This window comes from Thrips palmi, unplaced genomic scaffold (genome assembly GCF_012932325.1).
Source record: "Thrips palmi isolate BJ-2018 unplaced genomic scaffold, TpBJ-2018v1 HiC_scaffold_6, whole genome shotgun sequence".
In the NCBI taxonomy this organism is placed as follows: Eukaryota; Metazoa; Arthropoda; class Insecta; order Thysanoptera; family Thripidae; genus Thrips; species Thrips palmi.
In genome coordinates, this window is record NW_023144633.1 from 5,294,802 (window position 1) to 5,313,565 (window position 18,764).

The 18,764-nt window shown below is 44.5% G+C and overlaps 4 protein-coding genes across 4 annotated transcripts; 1 reads left to right on the forward strand and 3 right to left on the reverse strand.

Moving 5' to 3' along the window:
* Positions 1-103: 103 nt before the first annotated feature.
* On the reverse strand, positions 104-1,629 carry LOC117651587. The gene is made up of 3 exons (XM_034395728.1): positions 1,493-1,629; positions 1,262-1,317; positions 104-1,194 (listed from the first exon to the last, which is right to left on the reverse strand). The coding sequence occupies exons 2-3, from the start codon at positions 1,278-1,280 to the stop codon at positions 173-175; spliced, it is 1,041 nt and encodes a 346-aa protein (XP_034251619.1). The 5' UTR covers positions 1,281-1,317; positions 1,493-1,629; the 3' UTR covers positions 104-172.
* A 199-nt stretch (positions 1,630-1,828) lies between these two features.
* LOC117651522 (kinesin-like protein Klp68D) lies at positions 1,829-6,039 on the forward strand. Its single transcript, XM_034395590.1, has 15 exons — positions 1,829-2,068; positions 2,148-2,249; positions 2,338-2,526; positions 2,634-2,781; positions 2,876-3,041; positions 3,161-3,363; positions 3,468-3,616; positions 3,691-3,830; positions 3,916-4,104; positions 4,190-4,234; positions 4,333-4,423; positions 4,495-4,987; positions 5,077-5,197; positions 5,287-5,371; positions 5,482-6,039. Exons 2-15 carry the CDS (start codon positions 2,148-2,150, stop codon positions 5,524-5,526), a joined length of 2,166 nt encoding a protein of 721 aa, XP_034251481.1. The 5' UTR covers positions 1,829-2,068; the 3' UTR covers positions 5,527-6,039.
* Positions 5,565-9,885, reverse strand: LOC117651523 (4-aminobutyrate aminotransferase, mitochondrial). Its single transcript, XM_034395591.1, has 8 exons — positions 9,729-9,885; positions 8,758-8,867; positions 7,933-8,100; positions 7,516-7,845; positions 7,178-7,438; positions 6,937-7,094; positions 6,283-6,551; positions 5,565-6,202 (listed from the first exon to the last, which is right to left on the reverse strand). Exons 1-8 carry the CDS (start codon positions 9,787-9,789, stop codon positions 6,081-6,083), a joined length of 1,479 nt encoding a protein of 492 aa, XP_034251482.1. The 5' UTR covers positions 9,790-9,885; the 3' UTR covers positions 5,565-6,080.
* A 194-nt stretch (positions 9,886-10,079) lies between these two features.
* On the reverse strand, positions 10,080-18,684 carry LOC117651521. The gene is given in 31 exon segments (XM_034395588.1): positions 10,080-10,324; positions 10,408-10,698; positions 10,769-10,983; positions 11,054-11,253; positions 11,329-11,662; positions 11,733-11,901; positions 11,978-12,195; positions 12,266-12,484; positions 12,562-12,763; positions 12,836-13,111; positions 13,181-13,347; positions 13,435-13,624; positions 13,697-13,878; positions 13,944-14,105; positions 14,187-14,280; positions 14,353-14,396; positions 14,399-14,612; positions 14,709-14,810; positions 14,878-15,023; positions 15,095-15,316; positions 15,388-15,598; positions 15,663-15,880; positions 15,951-16,326; positions 16,405-16,764; positions 16,844-16,947; positions 17,024-17,183; positions 17,266-17,404; positions 17,471-17,679; positions 17,742-17,947; positions 18,057-18,255; positions 18,392-18,684. Coding segments are annotated over 31 exon segments (6,009 nt in total). The 5' UTR covers positions 18,434-18,684; the 3' UTR covers positions 10,080-10,186.
* Between the last annotated feature and the right edge of the window lie 80 nt (positions 18,685-18,764).

Sequence of the window (18,764 nt, forward strand, 5' to 3'; positions counted from 1 at the left end):
TGCACACCTGTTGAGATTGAATTTTGGCGGAAGCGTTTAAATCAGGATAGTTGGGGAAACACACGGCCACAATAACCATACGTGTTTCACAACAAACACAGTGTTAAAAACGTATCGAAACGTTGGAATTAGATTTATTTCATTGCACTAAAATGTTCAGGACTTACAAGTTTTACTTGCATGGATTTAAGTCATTCTTGACAACATATTCGAAATTACATATTCTAGCAATTAAAGGGTCTAAGACATCATCATTTAAACGCCATTTCTTTTGTAAGAATGTTCGAATAGTGCTGAAACTTTCGCTCAAATTATCCTTAATATTGGGTACATGCAATGTGAGTACATAGACACCGCCTGGAATCCAAGGCTCATATGTATCAAGAATGAAGTGAAGCTTATTAGCCACATCTCCATCCAAATATTCAATATTCTGTAGAACGAGAGCATGATGTTTCTCCATTTGTGGCTTAAGAGTTAGTAGCAGATTAGAATGTTCATTTCTTCCCTCCACAATTATCGGATCTGTGGATTGTTTAGTCCTTCCCCAGACAACCTTTTTTGCAATGTGCCTTCCAAGGCAGTTAGCCAACTCAGGCTGACCACTGTGAACTAGTAGCAAGACAAAGGGATTTGAGTCATCCATGCCATGGGATACAAAACCCCAAAGCCTATCAGACTGCTGAGGAAACAAACTTTTCAAGTTATGACTTGTATCTCCCTTTGAAAACATACAAATCAAGACGTACAGAGAGAGTAAGAATACTGGAGTTAAGAATGCAATTAAGTTTGGTTTGGAATTTGAAGATCTAGTTTGACGATTATTCCTCAGAGTCTCTGACTCAGTGAAAGGACGCTTTGACGATGTATAGGTATTTTCTATGGAACCATCCCTAATTTTTGGCGTATCAGTTTGTCCATTAGCTTGGTTATCTAAATGTTCAAATCCAATTAAGGGACTGATATGCCTTCTCATGTGTCTTTCCGATTCCAATTCTTGTTTCCTTTTAGTGTGGCCATTCAAGTCACTTCCCACTCTGGCAGTTCCTCGATCATGCTTCTTCAGTGTCGCCGTCTTCGGTGTCACTCTCTTTGGTGTTGCCTTCTTAAGTGTCAGCTCTGGATTGTCAAATGGTTCATATTCGGGCTCCATCTTCTGATTGCGTTTTGATCTCCGAAGAGAGCCATTGCCATCTGGTTTCAAAACGGTATCATGAAGTGAAAACATTAAAATTTGAACAAGAGAATCAGCAATACATACCTGAACTTCCAGAGGACATGATAATTTATTTCCTTCAAAGCTACTTATTGGTGGCTCTGAAATAGAAAACCGCAAGTGATTAACCTTTAGTAAAAACTGAAATGAACCCACAAGTACAGCATGTTTGGGGAATACTCCCAGACTTAGCCCATTCTCAGTAGGAAAATCAACTCATCATAGACGCCGTTTTGGCGAGTTGACGGAGCACTATGAACAATCTTAAAAACTCACCATTGTTGCATGACATAAAAATAAACACCGGCAAGTAGGAAAATGTGTTCTTGCTGGTGGTGTCGACTAGATAGATAAGAACATCGGCAGTCAACTGTTAGATGTTTGTTTTCGCCGCGTTGTGCAGACGACGTGTCGCTAATACCAACACCAGCTATTTTGTGGAAGAACGATCAAGCACCATTTACCATTTGTTTCAATGAAAATATATGATAAAACTTACTCATTATTACAGATTATTTTTACTTTTCCTCCGAAAACCGAACCAGTAAGCTTGACTGCTGCGTGAAAAGATTAAGATTTGTAGGTTGGTCAGACACAGAAAACACTTGAAGATTTGAATTTGAATTTGTTTACAGTTACTGTACAGTACAGTTACAAAACAGATTGCAGACAGGCCGATCCAAGCAAATGTTTTGATTGTAATAAGCCATTGAGTGGCATGATCACACAGTTCAAATGTGCCTAACTACGAAGATGTCATTTGCTTGTGCTAGTGTAACCAAAGGATACTAACCACATATATTTGTTGGAAAGCTTAACTTTCTGTGTGTTTGGATACAGACAACCTATCAAGTAGGCCCAAAACAAACCAAAATTTTCCTTAGTTTATCGTTATTCAAGATTTTTCATTTATTTAAATTTTTTGTTTAAGATGGAGGCTGTGGTTGCTGCTGTACGCTGTCGACCTATGACAACAGCCGAAGAGTTGAGTGGGCAAAACCATGCAATCACCATCACACCTGACTCAAAACAAGTATATTCAGAATATTGTTTATTTCAGTAAGATGCTTTTATAACCCCTATGACTTTGAAATGTAATGGTGTTGTCTGCCATCAAACAGGTGATTGTTTCCAATGAACGAGCATTCACACTTAATCATGTCTATTCTGGAGAAGCAACGCAAAACCATATTTTTGAAGAATTGGTGGAGCCAGTTATTAACAAAGTAATGCTGGGCTTCAACGCCTGTGTTATGGCGTACGGACAGACTGGCAGTGGAAAAACATTCACCATGGGGACAGAAGTTAAGGTGAATTCCCGCTTTCATCCTAACTATTGCTGAATCTAAAGTTTTCAGTCCAGATTTTTTTTTTGTATCTTTTTTCAGTTTGAAAACTGTGTTTCTTTATGTTTCAGGCTGCCAGTGCAGGTGTTGTCCACAATGCTCTCCAAAAAATTTTTGTCAGCAGCACAGATTTTGAGGTACACGTAAGCTTTCTTGAAATTTATAAAGAAGAAGTCTTAGACCTGTTATCCTCAGGGAAGAGGAAACTGCCTGTCATTGGTAAACACAGTATTTATTGGCAGCCTCCTCTATAAATTTTTACCTTTAGGATTATATTTTGATATTGGTAATTTGCTTTCTGTCTTTATTTTAGATTTCAAACCCAAAGGACTAAGCTTAATCAGTGTCAGGGATGTGGACAGCGCTTTGGCTGTCATGGAGAAAGGCCTGGGCAACAGGCATGTTGGTGCCACCAATGCCAACTTGCATAGTTCCCGGTCGCATGCTGTATTTACAATTCACTACACTAAGGAAACAACGTAAGAATGTTATCATTATCTCCTTGAGAGGTGAAGAAATCCCTTCGAGTTTAGATAGTTTGTTATTTTTTTGTAACTTTGCTTTTTGTTGTCTTTTTTTTAATTTTCAAAAAATTAAGCGAGGGAAAGTTTACTTCCAAATTATACCTGGTTGACTTAGCTGGCTGTGAATGTGTCTCTGACATGTCAGGGAACACAAAGAGAGAAGGCTTGATGATAAACAAGGGTCTTCTACAGCTGGGCATTGTAATGTCTGCATTGTCGTCCCCCGGCCAAGATCACATTCCATATCGGAATTCTGTTCTAACTTCTATTCTTAAAGGTAATAATAATAATACTCAGTTGTAATTGTCATTACCTACAGCAAGTTACTGGTATTTTTGTTTCTCCGTTTCATATGAATCTGTTTTTCTTATCTCTCAACAGATACTCTTAGTCCTCAGAACTTCCTTGTACTGATTGCTTGCATTAGTCCACTTGAGGTTGACACAGCAATGACATTAAACTCTCTGCAGTTCGCAAGTAGAGTTGGAAATATCAAATGCAATCCTGAAGCTGGACAAGTTATTAAACCAGTAAGTTAATTTCAATTATAAGATATTGGGTTGTTCAGTTTAGCCCTATTATCATCTAACTAATTTGATTTCAGCGCCCACCAATTACAACACCTTTTAAACTACCAGGTAGCTACAAGAAGAGAGTTAATACAACAATTGATACTCCAGGACGTCAAGGCAAACAGCAACGTCCTATACTTCGTCCTTTAAACAAAACAATTGACTCCCCGAGGTACTAATTGATTAGAAAGTGCGGTGTTTTAAACATGATTTTTAAGCTTTCCTTACCAAATTTTTGTAAATACTTTACTTAACAGGACACCACATGTGCGAGGAATGACCAAACAATTTTGGCCCACATCAACACCTTTTCAAAACACAGCTAAACCACTTTTTGCTGAGCCTACTCCAATTCCAAAACGAAATGATGCAGCCAAAAGAAGGAGCTCATCAGAGTGGGATGCATTAGACATCTCTACTTCAACTGTGGTTGATAATGCTACCCAGTATGTTGTTTAATGTGATTTTTCTTTAACATTAAATTTTTGCACTTGTATGTTTCTAAGCTGTTGGCTTCTGTGTCTGTTGTAGAGTAAAGAATCAAGAAGAGGTGAATCAAACAAATATTGTTCCAAGGTAAGCCAAAAATGTTAAAACTTAGAGCTTCATTCTCAAACATCTAAAATTATCATTGTCAAAGTAGCCGTTTTTACTGTATGAAATTACTGTTGCAGTTCTGAAAATGAAACTTGGCTGCGCTCTATAATTGCTGACGTAATTAGAGAAGAACTAAAATCTCATAGCACCTTCTTAAGTCAGACACATGTAAGCTTTTGTTTTCATAATTATTTATTATTTATCTTCGTAGCAATTTGTAGCAACAGCAATTTTTTCAGAGACAAGATGGACCTTCGCCTACTAAGAAACCAAGAAGATCTACCCGATTGGCCAATACGCAAGTGGACAATTCATCATTCTTTAACCATGAAGCAGATGCAACTATTGTATCTTCATCTCCAAATCATACAAACCATGTTCAACTTCAACCTGACTCCGATGATTTCAAGATTCCATCTCTGGACTCAATACGCAGAAGTGTGAGAATTTCATTGGTTGGTGCTGGTTTTTCAGAGGCTTCAGAGACAGCTAAACCACCACAGCAATCACAGCAGTTGGAACAGACAACAGGAAATAGAAATGTGTGTTTGGACACTTCTGAGACACGTGTCCCTGTGCGACGTAGCACTAGACTATCAGTGGTACCACGTCCTGTGTATACAGAAAGTCCAAAGATGGATAAATCCTTGCTGAATGCAAGGAAACCAAAAGTTACCAAAAAAGCAGCTCGTATGAGTACAAGACTATCCATATTACCCAACGCAACCCCTGGTAGGACCCAGTATAAATTTATTTATCTGACAAACATTGCAAGTAATCCAAGAACTTTAATTTCCTCCTTGTTTCTTTCTGTTTTGCAGAAGTGGCTCAGAAAAATCTGAATGATCTGGTTCTTGATATTTTAAAATTAGGTGACTTAAAGAAGCTTCAATCTTTACCAACGATTGGTCCAAAAACGGCAGTCGTCATCAGCAATCATAGGTTTGTTGTCACACTTTTACTATGAAATCTTTCAGATGTTGATATTAGTCGCAATACTGAGTTTATTAATTTGATTATACCATTTTTAGATTGCTACATGGACCTATCAGAAGTTTCAAAGATCTTAAAAATATTCAGGGTCTTTCTGCAAATTTTACAAAACGCTTTTTGTGGGTAAGTGTAGATTTTATCCGAGTATTGGTATAAGTAGCAACATTTATCATGTGATAATTTATGCATGTAACTTCATATGATCCTGTAATTTTTTAAAAAAATTTTTGCAGGCAAACAACATTGTGCTAGAGGGTGATGATGAGGATGATGAGTAATGGTCTTAGGAATACCAATTGTGTACATCAAAATGCCATTTCATTTTATCACACACGTATTTATTGGTATGCAATCTCATGTCATTTGTGTAACATTCTACAAATAAGTTTTGGAAGACATTATTTACATTGTTTAAAGTATCATGCAATGGAAGACATTGATTCAATATCACGGTTGCTCACAATTCTAGTGAAAACTGTCGCTTCTTTCATCACTTCTCTAGAGTGAAATCAGGACTGTCGTATTGAAAGTGGCCTCTAATAATATTTTTCATGAATGGCACACAATTATCCTCTCTTAATAGAAATGTATTTTTACATCTCTTGTTTTTTGTTTTTATTTTGATAACTCTTTAAATGAGAGGTAAATCATTTATGAGTACGTACTTTTTGCTTGAAGGTGATGTCTTTTATTTTATAAAGCTATTTTACCTGCCACTTGGGTGGCATAAATTCTCATACCTGATTTAGTTGCATGTATCAATGCTTAATAAATTATAATTTTATGACAAATTGTCTCTGATATTCACAAAAGGTGTAAGAATCTCATCCCGTTAGTTGGTTTCCTTGAGGACCTGGCGGAAGATGTCCAAGAATATGTGCGCGTGCTGCTCTTGGAAGATGAGGGCGGGCCGAAGTCGGATGCTCTGCTCGCCGCAGCCGCCGGACTGCACACCTGTCGCACGGGGAGGAGCCACGATGAGCAAAGGCAGGGCGACAAAACGCGCGGACCGCGGCGGGAGTCGAACCACCTACCTTTGGCTCGGAGTCGCGCCACCAGGTCGTCGCGGACCTTGCCGCTGGGCGCGTCCACGGCCAGGAACGTGCCCCGGCCGCGGGTCGCGGACAGCAGGTTGGGGAACTCCTTCTCCAGGCTGCGGAGGCCCTTGTAGAGGACGTCGCCCGCGGCGCGCACCACGCTCAGCAGCTCGTCGCGGCGCACCACCTTGAGGACCTCCTGCAGCAGCAGCAGCTTGCCCGGGTCGCCCATCCACGTGTTGAACACGCGGTACGGCAAGTTGGGCCTGCGAACCCAACCGAACCGAGTGAGTGCGAGCCTCTCAAATAAAGCTTGCTCGCGTCCGCGGACAGCACACTGATTCCGAGCGTCGTTTTTGTCGCGCTGTCCCTCTCGCACTCATGGGGCGTCCCGTATTGGCACGAGAGAGACAGAGCAACGAAAGCGACTCTCGGAGTCAGTCTACAGGGGCCGGTCCGCTCTAGCCCGCTCCGATCAATTGGCAGCATCAACTTGATCAATTGCACCGCGGCCTGGGTAATGAGTCGGGGGCACTGGTCCGGGCGGTATGCAGATTCAGGCCGCGTCTCTCTCGCTCTCGCGGGGCGTGGCGGCGTGGCCAGTGCGGCGTAAGGGTGCGAGAGAGACAGAGCTGCAGCTACTCTACTCACGTTAGGTCGGGCTTGTGGAAGTAGCCGCCCATCAGCATCTTCTTGGAGAAGGTGACGACGTCGGGCGCGGTGGGCAGGTCGAAGTGCTCGTGGCACCAGAACTTGCCCGTCGGACCGCCGCCCGTCTGCACCTCGTCGATGAGCAGGGCCGCGCCGTGCTGCGCAAGGACAAGCACGTCGTTGTCACGGAGTGCACGGAGTCCGCCACAAAACAGGCCAGGCCATGGCGTAGCTATGTCACCTTGTGCGCGATGCGCTGCAGGCCCTGGAAGAAGGCAGGGGAGCCGGGGTTGTCGCCGCCCTCGGCCTGGATGGGCTCCACCGTGATGCCCGCCACGTCGCACCCCTTCTTCTTCCACTGCTCGAACAAGTCGTCCACCATGGCCAGGCACCGCTTGTCCTCCTCCGCGTTCTCGCGCTCGTTCTCCTCCAGCGGGTACTTGTAGACCGGGAAGCGCGCGATGGGCCAGTCGAACGCCGGCACGTCCAGCTTGTGGATGGCCTGGAGAGAGAATTGAAATGCATTGGAGAGAAATGGAGGACGAATGATGAGGTTGGTGCTTGGCCTGGTGGCCTGACCTTGGAGTGCGTGGTGGACAGCACGCCCATGGTGCGGCCGTGGAAGGCGCCCTGGAAGGACAGGATGGACAGGTTGGGCGAGCCGGGCGCCTGGTTGATCATGCAGGACTCCATCTCCTCCTTGGTGAAGCCCACGTCCTCGCCGCGCTGCTGCCGGCGGTAGCGCATGAACATGTTCTTGTAGGCGTTCTCGTTGGAGCACGAGCCGCACATCATGGTGGTGAGCTGGGTCAGCCCCGGGGGCGCCACCTGGGTCAGGATCTTGTTGAGCCGCTTGGGCCAGTCCTGTCCTGGGAACACGCCCAGCGCCGGCCGGTTCACCATCGTTTTCTGGAAGCAAAGGCGACAAAGACGCGTACCGATCGTGTTCTGCCTCTCTGCGGGACGCAGCCCGGCGAAATGGAGAGCAACACGTACCACGTTGTAGGGGTTGTCCAGCACTCGCAGCAGGTCGGGGTGGTTGTAGCCGAGGGGCATGGAGGAGATCTGGGTGTACACGTCCAGCATGCAGTTGCCGTCCGCGTCCACGAGGTAGTTCCCCAGCGAGCGCTCATAGTCAGCGAAGAGCTGCACGGAGCCTGATTGCTGAAACCAAACAACATAGCGTCCTCCTCGCTATAGCGTCGCTGTCTTAGTCGCAGGGGCGAGGTAGGCCACCGTCTCCACAGCGGAGTGTTGCGGGGCGGGTGGGTGGCCTACCTGCCAGGCGCTCGAGCGCACTGCTGGCGTTTCAGTTGCCGTCCCCGCGGGTCCCCGCTGCACCTGCCCGTCGATAACTTGCAGCTTGCGCGCGGACAGAAAGTCGCGGCCGCCAACTGGGGCGTACGGAAACCAGGGGATCCACGCCCACGGTTACCGAAATGGGTGAAGTGCTTTATTTTGGTTGTTGTTATCGCTCGCGGGAAGGTGTCAAAAAAGTTGAACACGCCGCGTGCTATTCCACGAGAGCCTCGGCTGATTACGGCTCCTTATCACGCAAAGCGGCGCTAAGGGCCCCGTAACAGCCGCACCGAGTCAACAACGTGTGGCGGATTCAAGTAGCGCCTTGCGGGCCTCGGGCCTGGCGGGCCCAGCGGGCCCAGCGCCAGGGCCACTTTGTGCCTAAACTGTCGCCAACGAGGCCCTGCGCGCTGCGCGTTAGGCCCAGGCCGAAGTTCACGCCGTACTGGCGCGGTACTGCGGTGGCGTGGACTTCCCTCCACTCCCCGTCACTGTCACTGCACTGTGTAACTGTGTACCAACCTGGATGGAGGACAGCTCGCCGAGGAGCTCCTTGGAGCGCGGCCCGGGGATCTCGGTCTTCACCACGGGGCCCTGGGGCTCGCCAGCGAGCATGTGCAGGGAGCGGCATCCTGCAGAACGACATGAGGGTCAAGGTCAAGGTGCGCTCGAGGTGGCGTAGCGGCTGGAGGGCGGGCGGTGGACTCCATCCCCGCGTCATCGCGGGGCTCTCCGCGGGGCTCTCGGGGCAGAGCGGAGGGGGCTTCAATTGCTTAATGTCCGAGACGGGCTGGCCGGTCCGCTTCAGGCTCCACTTGACATCACTTAACTAGGCCCGATGTTGTTGTTGTACTTGAACTTGAACGGTCGCCATGGAAATGGGCTCCGCGCGCTGCGCGTCTGGCCGGTCCGGGACGTCCGGGCGGCCGGCCGGACCCGCCAGGCCTGTTATGAGGGGGCGGGGAGGAGGGGCACTCTCCAGCTTGCTCCAGGACTACGCCTACAGGAGGTGCCAGGCGGGCCTAGGCAATGTCAAGGACAACGGCGGTCTACATGGAGTGGTACCGGCGCGACGGATCAGGGGCCGTGGCTCACCCACCGTGTCACCGTGCCAGCCAATGGCAGAGCTTCTAATCAGTTGCTTCCTGCCGAAGTGGCTGAGCCCCTGACCCTACCAGGGCCTCCCGCCTCCCCCAGCGCGCGCTTTTACCTCGAGAGCAACAACGCTACGAGTTTGCCGCCGCGGCTTGCTGGCTAGCTTCAGTGACCCACTGTCGAAGCAGCCTTTGCGCCCACACAGTGGCACTGTGGTACCGCCTGAACTGCGTCTTAACTGTTGCTGTCCGGAGTACCGAGGAACGCGTATCCGTCAGTAGGCGGGGGCTGCGCGCTGCGGGCGGAAGGGCGCACCCCCATCGCCCCGTTCAGACAGTGGCGAGGCGACTGCGGGTCGAACGGGCGAGGTGTCGGCCGTCAAAGCACTGAACTCTCACCTGCTCGCAGAGGACTCTGCAGCCTGAACAGCTGGGCGAAAGATGCTGTGGACGCTGCCATGTTCCTGGATCAATACAGCCAGGCACCGACAGCAACCGCGCTCCGCTCCTCCCCCGCTCGGTATGCACTGAGTCCGTCCAGTCCCAGCCCAGCGCGCTGGCGGCAGCCTCCCCTCCTCTCGCCTCGCTGGCTTCGGTGGGCGGGGCTCACGTGACCGAGTCCTAGACTGCCCGCCAGATTCAAACAAATTCAGGCATCTCAGACCAAGAAAGAGCAGCGCCCTAGCGCTGTTTATATGGTGTCCAATGAAATCAGGTATTGGGCTTGGAGTTTTAGTCATTGAGAGAAAATAACTGGCTGTGGCAACATTTTATTGAAACTTTAACAAAAATAACATACATAAAATTTGAACGACTAGAGGTATTAACATTTGATTAAATAAATTAGTTTGTTACACTTAAGACGATTGTTTAACAATCTCAAAAACAGAGGGAGCAAGGGAAGATGTGAAAAGCAGGTACTGTCTTGATCCAATTGAAAAGCTCGTAAATCCTTGGACTCCCTTCAGCTCCAGTTTCATAACAAGTTTGAATCCCTGTTTCAGAAAAAAAAAAAAAGAATATCAGGTGAAATTCATAGAGACCAAGATCCCACCCCAAACATTAGAATGAAAACTACCTCTATGTGGCAAAATTGGTAGAGATAAAATAGATCATCCTCAGTGGATACTCCTAAGAAAGCATCGCTCTCTCCAGGAAGGCCGACATAGAACACTCCTAGACCAGTGGGAATGGTGTTCAGGTTCAACTGTTGCAGGAAATGATAGTCATCATGCGCTGAATCATACTTTAAAACCATTACTGGTGCATAGAGTTGCTTCTGTGCTACAACAATCAGACTGTCACCCCCTTGAACTACACTGGATACTGCTACCACTCCATCACTGGGAATGTTTTTCACCAAGTCGAGCTGTAAAACGTAAAAAATGTTAACCATCACTTGAAAACTATACAATTTAGCAGTGAAGAACTAGACGTACCTGCTCAGTTTTAGGGTCAAATCTATAAACATTAAGATAGACCTGTGATGATTGCTTTGCAGTGTCATAGGAGTTGCCAACAACTATGTGAGGGCCTTTGTTAGTGGAGAAGACATCAAGTGCTGATAACCCGTGAGTTGGAAATTCAGTCACTATCATTGCTTTCCCAGAAACATGATCTATCCGTACTATCACACTGTTAATATCAGTGGTATCTGGAACAGGACATAGGATGTTAAATAGATAGAATGAGGCAGAGAAAATAACTGTAGGAAAACAACTTACCAAGATCAGCATTGTACCCAATGCCAAGAACTAAATAAATACGATTGTGTGATTGAATTAATTTCACGTCAGTGATGTAGCCGAGGATAGGAGTGGGTTCAATATGCAAGGTGATCTCCTTCGAATCTTTGGTAGGATCCAGTTCAGCCCAGGTCAGCATCGTAACTTCATCCAATCGATCAATACCATGCCGACGGCACCTGAGAGATATAACCATTACAAAATAATTCAGGATACAAAAGTTTAAAAAGTAGAAAGTTGCAACACTATCTTACCGAGTAGAGGAACTGACAGTATTTGTTTTTACAACAACAGTGACAGATGGGTCATTGAGATGGAAGGTGAATGCACGTTCAGAAGCATTGTGCCTGATTCCGGTATTCCACATCATGTGCTCTACTCCATCATTGTTAACATTAATTGAGTACTGAGCAGGACAGGCACATGCATCTGGCAAACCGCAGAGCCTAGGAGCGGCCCAACCATAGATGTCCAAATAAGTTTCGTTGTACCCAACATCCACAGCCACAACTCTGAGTGTGTTGGTAAATGATACAGGTACATTTGGGACATGCTCCAAATACAACATCTGAGAAAGGTCACCTCGAGCTGAAATGCAAATGTTAAAAATTAATTTTAGCTTTCAAAATGTTGAGATGTTAAGAGTAGATAAATTTACCTTTAAGCATAATGTTGGTTTCATTGATGGTGCGAGCAATAGAATAAACTTGAGCTAGGCTGCGAGATGTGGTGCGACGAAGAGCTACAGCCAAGCTTGCCATTTCAACAGCATTAACAGTACTATCAACATCCAAGTTAGCATCCATGTCAACATAGTTGCCGAATACCTTGAAAACAAAAACAAATTATAAAAGGACATCTTAAAGTTTATTTTTAAAAAGGCAATTAGTTTCAATTACAAACCAAGTCGCCATAGATTGTAGCATTTTCATCTCTGAATAAAGCAGCAGCATATGTTGGTCTTAATTCAAGGCCTTCAAAGTAATCAACTTCTACTGGTCCATCTACTCGCAATTCTTTGGCAAAATGCTTTACACCACCAATCACTTGTTCATTAATGCTGTCACGCTGAACTAAATCAGCAACGTCCAAATTGTTTATTTTGGGGGCAACCATGTCTCCTAGAAAATTGAGTAATGTTAAAACTTGCATTGTAATGCACTTTAGATCAGTGAAAATTTTATTGCTTACCTTCCACATTCAGGTCTCGAGTAAAAGTGATGTGCCCTTCCAGCTGTTGAGGGCTGTCTAGTGTGACTCTATTCAAGAGAAGCTCATCAAGATTAAAATCATTTGCCCTCTCAAACTTTAGATTGCCAAGGATGTCAAGTGGACCAACAAAATGAATTGGAGGCAAGAGCGGTGCATCATAAGCAGCTACTTGAGTGGTCACAAGCCCATTAACAGTTCCTAAAACAAAGAGTAAGAGTTCGGTGTTAATCAACAGTATGTTTTTGTTGCTGCAGTTATGATGTACATTCACCTACCAGCAACCTTCAAAAGATCAGCAGAGAAACCTTGGAGGAAGCGTTTCTTGCCAGCAACATTTTGGTTGCCATCAACTCGAACAAGTGAGCTGTTCAACACAGATATTTGCACTCCAGCAACAGTTTTAGCAACAACATTGTCCTTAACATGCATGGAATTAGCTTGAAGTTTGCTCCGGAAAACTTTGTGACCATGAATAACCTGAGAAAAAAACATTAATGCAGCAAGCAAAACAGTATGGTAAGAATCACTAATATGCTAAACACCCGTTACCTGATCTGGCAATGTCTTCCGAAGGGAGTCTCTTAAAATATATGAAATAGCAACATCATTGATATCTCGTTGGGAATTGAAGTTGTTGACCAGGACTGGACTTTCAAAAGACACTTCACCAGAAATAACTTGATCATCATTTGTCGTGACAGCAGATTGGAGGTAATAACCAAGACCAAAAACTCTCAATGGCAAACTACGTTCCCATTTCAGACTACCCTCAACTGTCAATGAAGCCCAATGTCTTCCATCTAAAACCTTCAAACGTTCTGACACCTAGAAATTTAAAAATCTGGTCAGTTGGTTTCAACACAAAAGAAACAGAAACAAGAACTAGCAATTTACCAGTTTTAAGTCACAGCCTTTTTCAAAAGATCCAAAAGTCAAATGACCAAACACATCCAGATCGTTTGTGAAGAGCAAGTTCCCCTCGACTGTTTGACGGCTCATTAAATCGGAACTCAAAAGATTGTCAACTTCAATATTATTCACAATGGTTGCCTTCAGCTCATCTGAAAAAATAAACAAAAATAATAAATGAAGTTAAGTATATAAGGTGAGATTTAAAAAGTTAACAAGGTAATAGGATGTGACCTTACTTGCAATAATTTCTTTCATCCAGATTGGCGAAGTAATAGTTTGGTTTCGAGTCTTAGACAACATATTTTCAAAAATATCTTCAAGCCTAATGCCATTATAATCCAGAGCTGAAAATCCACCATGCACAATGAGCTGAGAAGCAAAAGTTTTCTTGCCTCGAATAGCCCCAGTTCTTGTCTTATCGACAACCTAATAATAATAGTTGATTGAGCATGACAAACTGGCAGCAAAATGTAAACATTCCATAAAGACAAAACTTACCCTTGATAAGTAGTCAGGGCTCAGTAACTTCTCATTGACGCCCATGACATTTATGAATGCAGGAACCCTTACATCACCCCGAATTGTTATCTTCCCAACTCTTGGAATAGTACCTCCACTTCCACTTCCATAAATAACATTAAATGGCACGCCGTTGAATGTCTTCACATCAATATTTGATGCTGGAACAGAACAACATGGCAACACCAATCCATATGATACTATCATTCTAGGTCCTTGAACTTACCAGAAACTGCAGATATAGTTGCAGCAGGAATGCGACCACCTTGATCAAGCAGGAGAGCTTGAGACAAGCGATCGCACAGATTTAATCCATTTACAGTGCCAACATGAAGATTGGACTTGATAGTGAGATCACCTCCAACCCAAATTTCTTCATATACTGACCCTGAAAGCACAAATTGTATTAGTTTGGCACATGTAAAATCGGATTTTAAATTTTGCTACAACCTTGCTGAAGCAAAACTACCTTGGCTTTCTGATTTCTCAAATACATCAGAAACCTTCTTGGCATCCAGGTAATCAGAGAGCAAGTGACTAGTTGTAAGACCACCTAAAAAGATCTGCAAAGGGCAATAAAAATTTTTAATTTCTAAAATCAAAATTAAGAAATAAATGAGTATGCAGCTGCTTACCTTGGTCCCAGAGATTGTATACTCGCCAGTTGTTTTCACAATATAGATGCTAAATCCCTCAGTACTACAGGTGACTGTGATGCTGACAGCCCATGCTTCAAGTCCCCGTAAATCGTAGCAGAAGGAAAATGCCAAGTGCCTTGCAATGCACTAGTTGTTGACAGATCAACATAGTTATCTAAAGGAATATTATTGATAGTCTTGATATTGAATGTCTTTACATTAAGACCACTTGGCGCATGCAATGAGTAAGGAATTTCCTAAATCAAGAAATATAAGAAAAGAATAAGAAAAAATATTTTAAAAACTACTCATTACACAAGATTTTAAGAAAAAATGCTGAGAAAAATAGGTACCTGGGGAGTGTGACGGGTCCAATAGTTGATGTGAACATCCTTGTAGTTCACAGATTGTCCACTTAATAGAACTTTGGCATGTTCTAAGTTAACATCAGAGAGCTAGGGAAAAAACTGAATTAGAAAAGGTTCAACTTAGAATTACACATAAAAATTATGTTCATCAAACCTTTAGGGTTCCTTTTACTCTCACACTTCCTTCATAAACTATTTTGGGCTGATTCAACAAACGACTGCCAACAGGTATACCAGAAATATTGGCGTTGGGTGGAAGAAGCAAATCGTGTGTTTGGAGTCTGTCAAAACTGACAGGCGCTGCAACACAGGAATAGAAAAAATAAATTGAGCATGATTTATTTTTAACGTAAAAAAATGACAAAACTTACTTGAGATAGCAAATTCTGAGTTAACATAAGCAGCATCCTTGCTCAGTTTCAGGCCATTGACACTATCAGTGTACAGGTCGGGGACACTGATGGACTCAACTGCCAGTGAGCCACTGATTACTTGATCAGTGGTGAGTGTCAGCAATGAAGAAACTGGTACTCCATTAATCCTGGATGCTTCAAATTCATCAACCACCACCTTGGACAAGTATCTGATGTCACCTGAGAAACGAAAAGGAAATAATTAAAAAGGAAAGAATACGGAAACAGGCAAGTGAAGAGAGTTTACTTGCCGGTAACATTCTGATTCAGCCCCTTCAAAAACAGAGAAGACAGGAGATCATTGATCGGAACACCATTAATATTCCCTTCGACAGTCAAATCTTGAATTTTGAGATCACCGTTGAAAGTACTCTTGGTACCAGAGGGTCCAGAGGGAGGACTTGGTGTAGGATTCGCAGGAACTGGTGGCTGTAGACTGTTTATCCAGTTGGTAAAATTGACCTACAGAAAAAAATATGTAAGCCCTATGCTATTTGAATTAAACAAGATTAACTTAAATACTCACATTGTTTAAGAGATTAATAGCCAGCTGCTGTAAATTTAGTTCGGCAAAAGTTTTAGTTCCAGCAACTGATACAGTGCCTGGCATCTGTGATGTAACAATCCGTTTCAATGGTATGCCATTAATAGGCCTCTGGGAGTTGATAACAACTTTGTTAGCCTTCACATTGTAAATTTTCTCCAAACCAGTAACCACTTGATCTCCTTGTAGAGTCAATAGATCTGGAAAGAAAAGAATAAAAGTTAAGAGTTTCAAGTTGAAGCAAAATGATTGACTTCATTGCTCACATACCTTTAATGTTCACACTGTTCAAAGAACCCACATTAAGAGTGTCAGTAGTTATCAAGTTAGCAGAGACCATTCCAGACAACTTCTGATTTCTATTGTGCATCAAAATATTGTTTGGATCAAAGTTCTCTCCATTCAAGTTAGAGATGACGACTGAATCCATGGTAGCACTGTGAATCTTCAAGTTATCAGTGATCAGTCGTCCACTCAGAGATGAAGGCTTGGATTTGAATACAACATTTCCCATGCTCTTGACAAGTTTCTGGACAGTTTCCACAGATGAGGCAATTTCATTTCGTAATTTGTGGGCTGCCATAGACGGTTTCTTGATTGGTGTTGTGAAAGTGACTTGATGAACATGAGCATTCTTCGGAACAAGCTGAAACAGAGAGTGTCAATAAAAACAAGGCGATGACAAAGATAATTGAAAATGACTGAGCATTGGAACACTGCATACTTTCTTGACGATAATCTTGCCCAAGAACTGACCACGAGTGCCTCTGTGCAAAAGGTTCCGCCGCTGGGCAACTATGTTTGCAACCATTTGTCCCCTAGCTTTGATACCACCCTCTAGATTTGAGAAACACTCAAGCAAGGGATGCCTTGGTAACCGACGATGGCCGACAGGGGCAGGCTGGAAAGTCAGATGCAATTCTAAAATATATGTTGTAAAAGTTCCAGGGGACTCCGTGATAGCAAGTAAAGCAATGGAATCATCGTGGACGTAGAGAGAACCACTCTGCACAGCCGTAGGAAATTCTTGAACATTCACCAATTCAAGAGTACTGGCAGTTGGCCGGTAAATCTTAATCTTAGTCTAAAAGGGAAAAGAAAACAAAAATCAGGAAAAAACAGTGAAGACATAAGATCTCACAAATGAAGTTATTACCAATTACCTGTTGTGCTAGAAGAATCAGAGTTTCTCCACGAACATATCCAATACCAATAGAATGCACATTCCCGTCAGTTTGGAACTCGCTCCACTTTATCATCTGAGTGCCTGAGTACCAGAAAAATGGAAGGAGGGATATGATGAGTCTGATTTATACATTTAACACATAAATAAAAAGACTTACCATCCCACCAACAAATGACATTGGGACCTTGAGCAGAGGCAACAAGTACATAGTTCTCAGCTTTAAAAGTAAAATGCTGCAGTGCAAATGGGGCAGCAATAGAAAAAAAATCGACCATGGCAATCCTAGATCCTTTCCGTTCAAAAACAACCAGTCCTGCCTGAAAAAAAAAAGTAAATCATGGAAGTTAATGTAAGTAACTGATAGGTACACAATAGCATAGTTTGAGTTGGACAGCTTACCTTCCTGCTTCCTGCATCACCAAGAGCAACCACTATAATGACAGATTCACGGAAAGGGAATGTTGACACAGCAGTGGCTTCAATCTCAAGATGTTCAAATGGTTCTTGATCCAAATGTGTTCCAGTCCAGCGGTAAACACTGAAAAATGAGTCAAGTTTACACAAATTGTTGTGTCAATCATTCACTTAATAAAGGCTCACATACCGAAAAGGTACAAGAGATGACCCCTTCTTAGCGGTAACTGCACAAAACAAGGTGTCATCCTGCATAAAAAACTCTGCATCCGAGGGAATTCCTGTCACATCAATGGATTGGCGCAGAATAACATTGTTGTTCGGATCCACCGTGAAAACTTGCAGAAGTCCTTGATCATATGCAGCCAAAAGTAACAGCAGGCCGTCCCATTCCACACTCTGTAACGAAAAGGTCCATCAAAATCATTTCCACAACTGCGACTAAGATAATAGAAACTTACCTCCACAAATGCAACATCTCCCAAGAAGTCTGGAAACTCGGCAACTGGTCTAGTGATGTATTTACTTGGTTCAGGTCCACCCTCCAGGCGGTAAAGAACTTTACCCGCCAAAATAAAGCTTTGGTTGAAGGAACGGAAAGTTGATGCTGCAGTTCCTTTAATCGTTCCCAGTTTCCACTTGAAGGAGAGCTTCCCACTGACATGTTCTGTACACAAAGAACAGCAAAACTGAGAATCCTGACCGGTGTCGGGGCAGTCAGATCAAAAGGGATCAGACACACCAATTACAAGCAGTACGTGACCACAGACACTCACCCCTATCCTGAAGATCGTTGCTCAGCATGGTTTGGGCCAGCCTCCTCTTCCCATCGACCAACTGGTCCTGGATCTCCTGTTGGCTCGCTCGGTCCTCATTGGAGCTGGGATTCGCGGGGGAGGTGGGGGAGACCTCCAGGACGTCTTGCAGGGTCTGTGCGCCGACTCCCAAGCACAGCGCGCACAGCGCCAGCATCAACTGGCAGGGACGTAAACAAAGCAGCATGGTCACCACTCCACTATCAGCGGCTCGCGTTTCGCCGACACACCAACACGCGCACACAAACGCACAATCTTACACACACGCACACGGAAACACGCTTCTCATTACTCACCAAGAGCCAGGCTCCCTTGAAGTTCATCTCGCGAAGACTCATGATGCGTTGTTCATGCCTTGCGACGGCAGGCAGGGCGGACAGTCAAAAGGAGCACGAGGATGATGCAGTGGAGTGGTTCCTCGATCGTCGAAGCCCGATGACCGTCGATGAATGAGGATGTTCTTGGCAGACTGACTGACACACCGTCAAACGCACCCCCAGTCCCCTCCAAGTTCCGACACGAGCTGTCAAAACACGTGTGGTGGACCGGCCGGAGCGTCGAGGTAAGAGACTGTCGCAGCACAGCGACGGCCGGTCGTCCGCCCCACCCCCTTCCCCCACCTTCCCCTGCACTTCCCCGACTTCCCCGACTTCCCCTCCGTCCCCAAGT

What these genes read in the sequence shown, in the direction of transcription:
- LOC117651522 (XM_034395590.1), top strand. Translation starts at nt 2,148, where the DNA reads ATGGAGGCTGTGGTTGCTGCTGTACGCTGTCGACCTATGACAACAGCC. An exon ending in TCTAACTTCTATTCTTAAAG is followed by an intron (nt 3,364 to 3,467) that starts GTAATAATAATA and finishes ATCTCTCAACAG; the next exon opens with ATACTCTTAGTCCTCAGAAC. An exon ending in CCTTCTTAAGTCAGACACAT is followed by an intron (nt 4,424 to 4,494) that starts GTAAGCTTTTGT and finishes CAATTTTTTCAG; the next exon opens with AGACAAGATGGACCTTCGCC.
- LOC117651523 (XM_034395591.1), bottom strand. Translation starts at nt 9,789, where the DNA reads ATGGCAGCGTCCACAGCATCTTTCGCCCAGCTGTTCAGGCTGCAGAGT. An exon ending in TGGACAACCCCTACAACGTG is followed by an intron (nt 7,846 to 7,932) that starts GTACGTGTTGCT and finishes CTTTGCTTCCAG; the next exon opens with AAAACGATGGTGAACCGGCC. An exon ending in TTCCACAAGCCCGACCTAAC is followed by an intron (nt 6,552 to 6,936) that starts GTGAGTAGAGTA and finishes TTGGGTTCGCAG; the next exon opens with GCCCAACTTGCCGTACCGCG.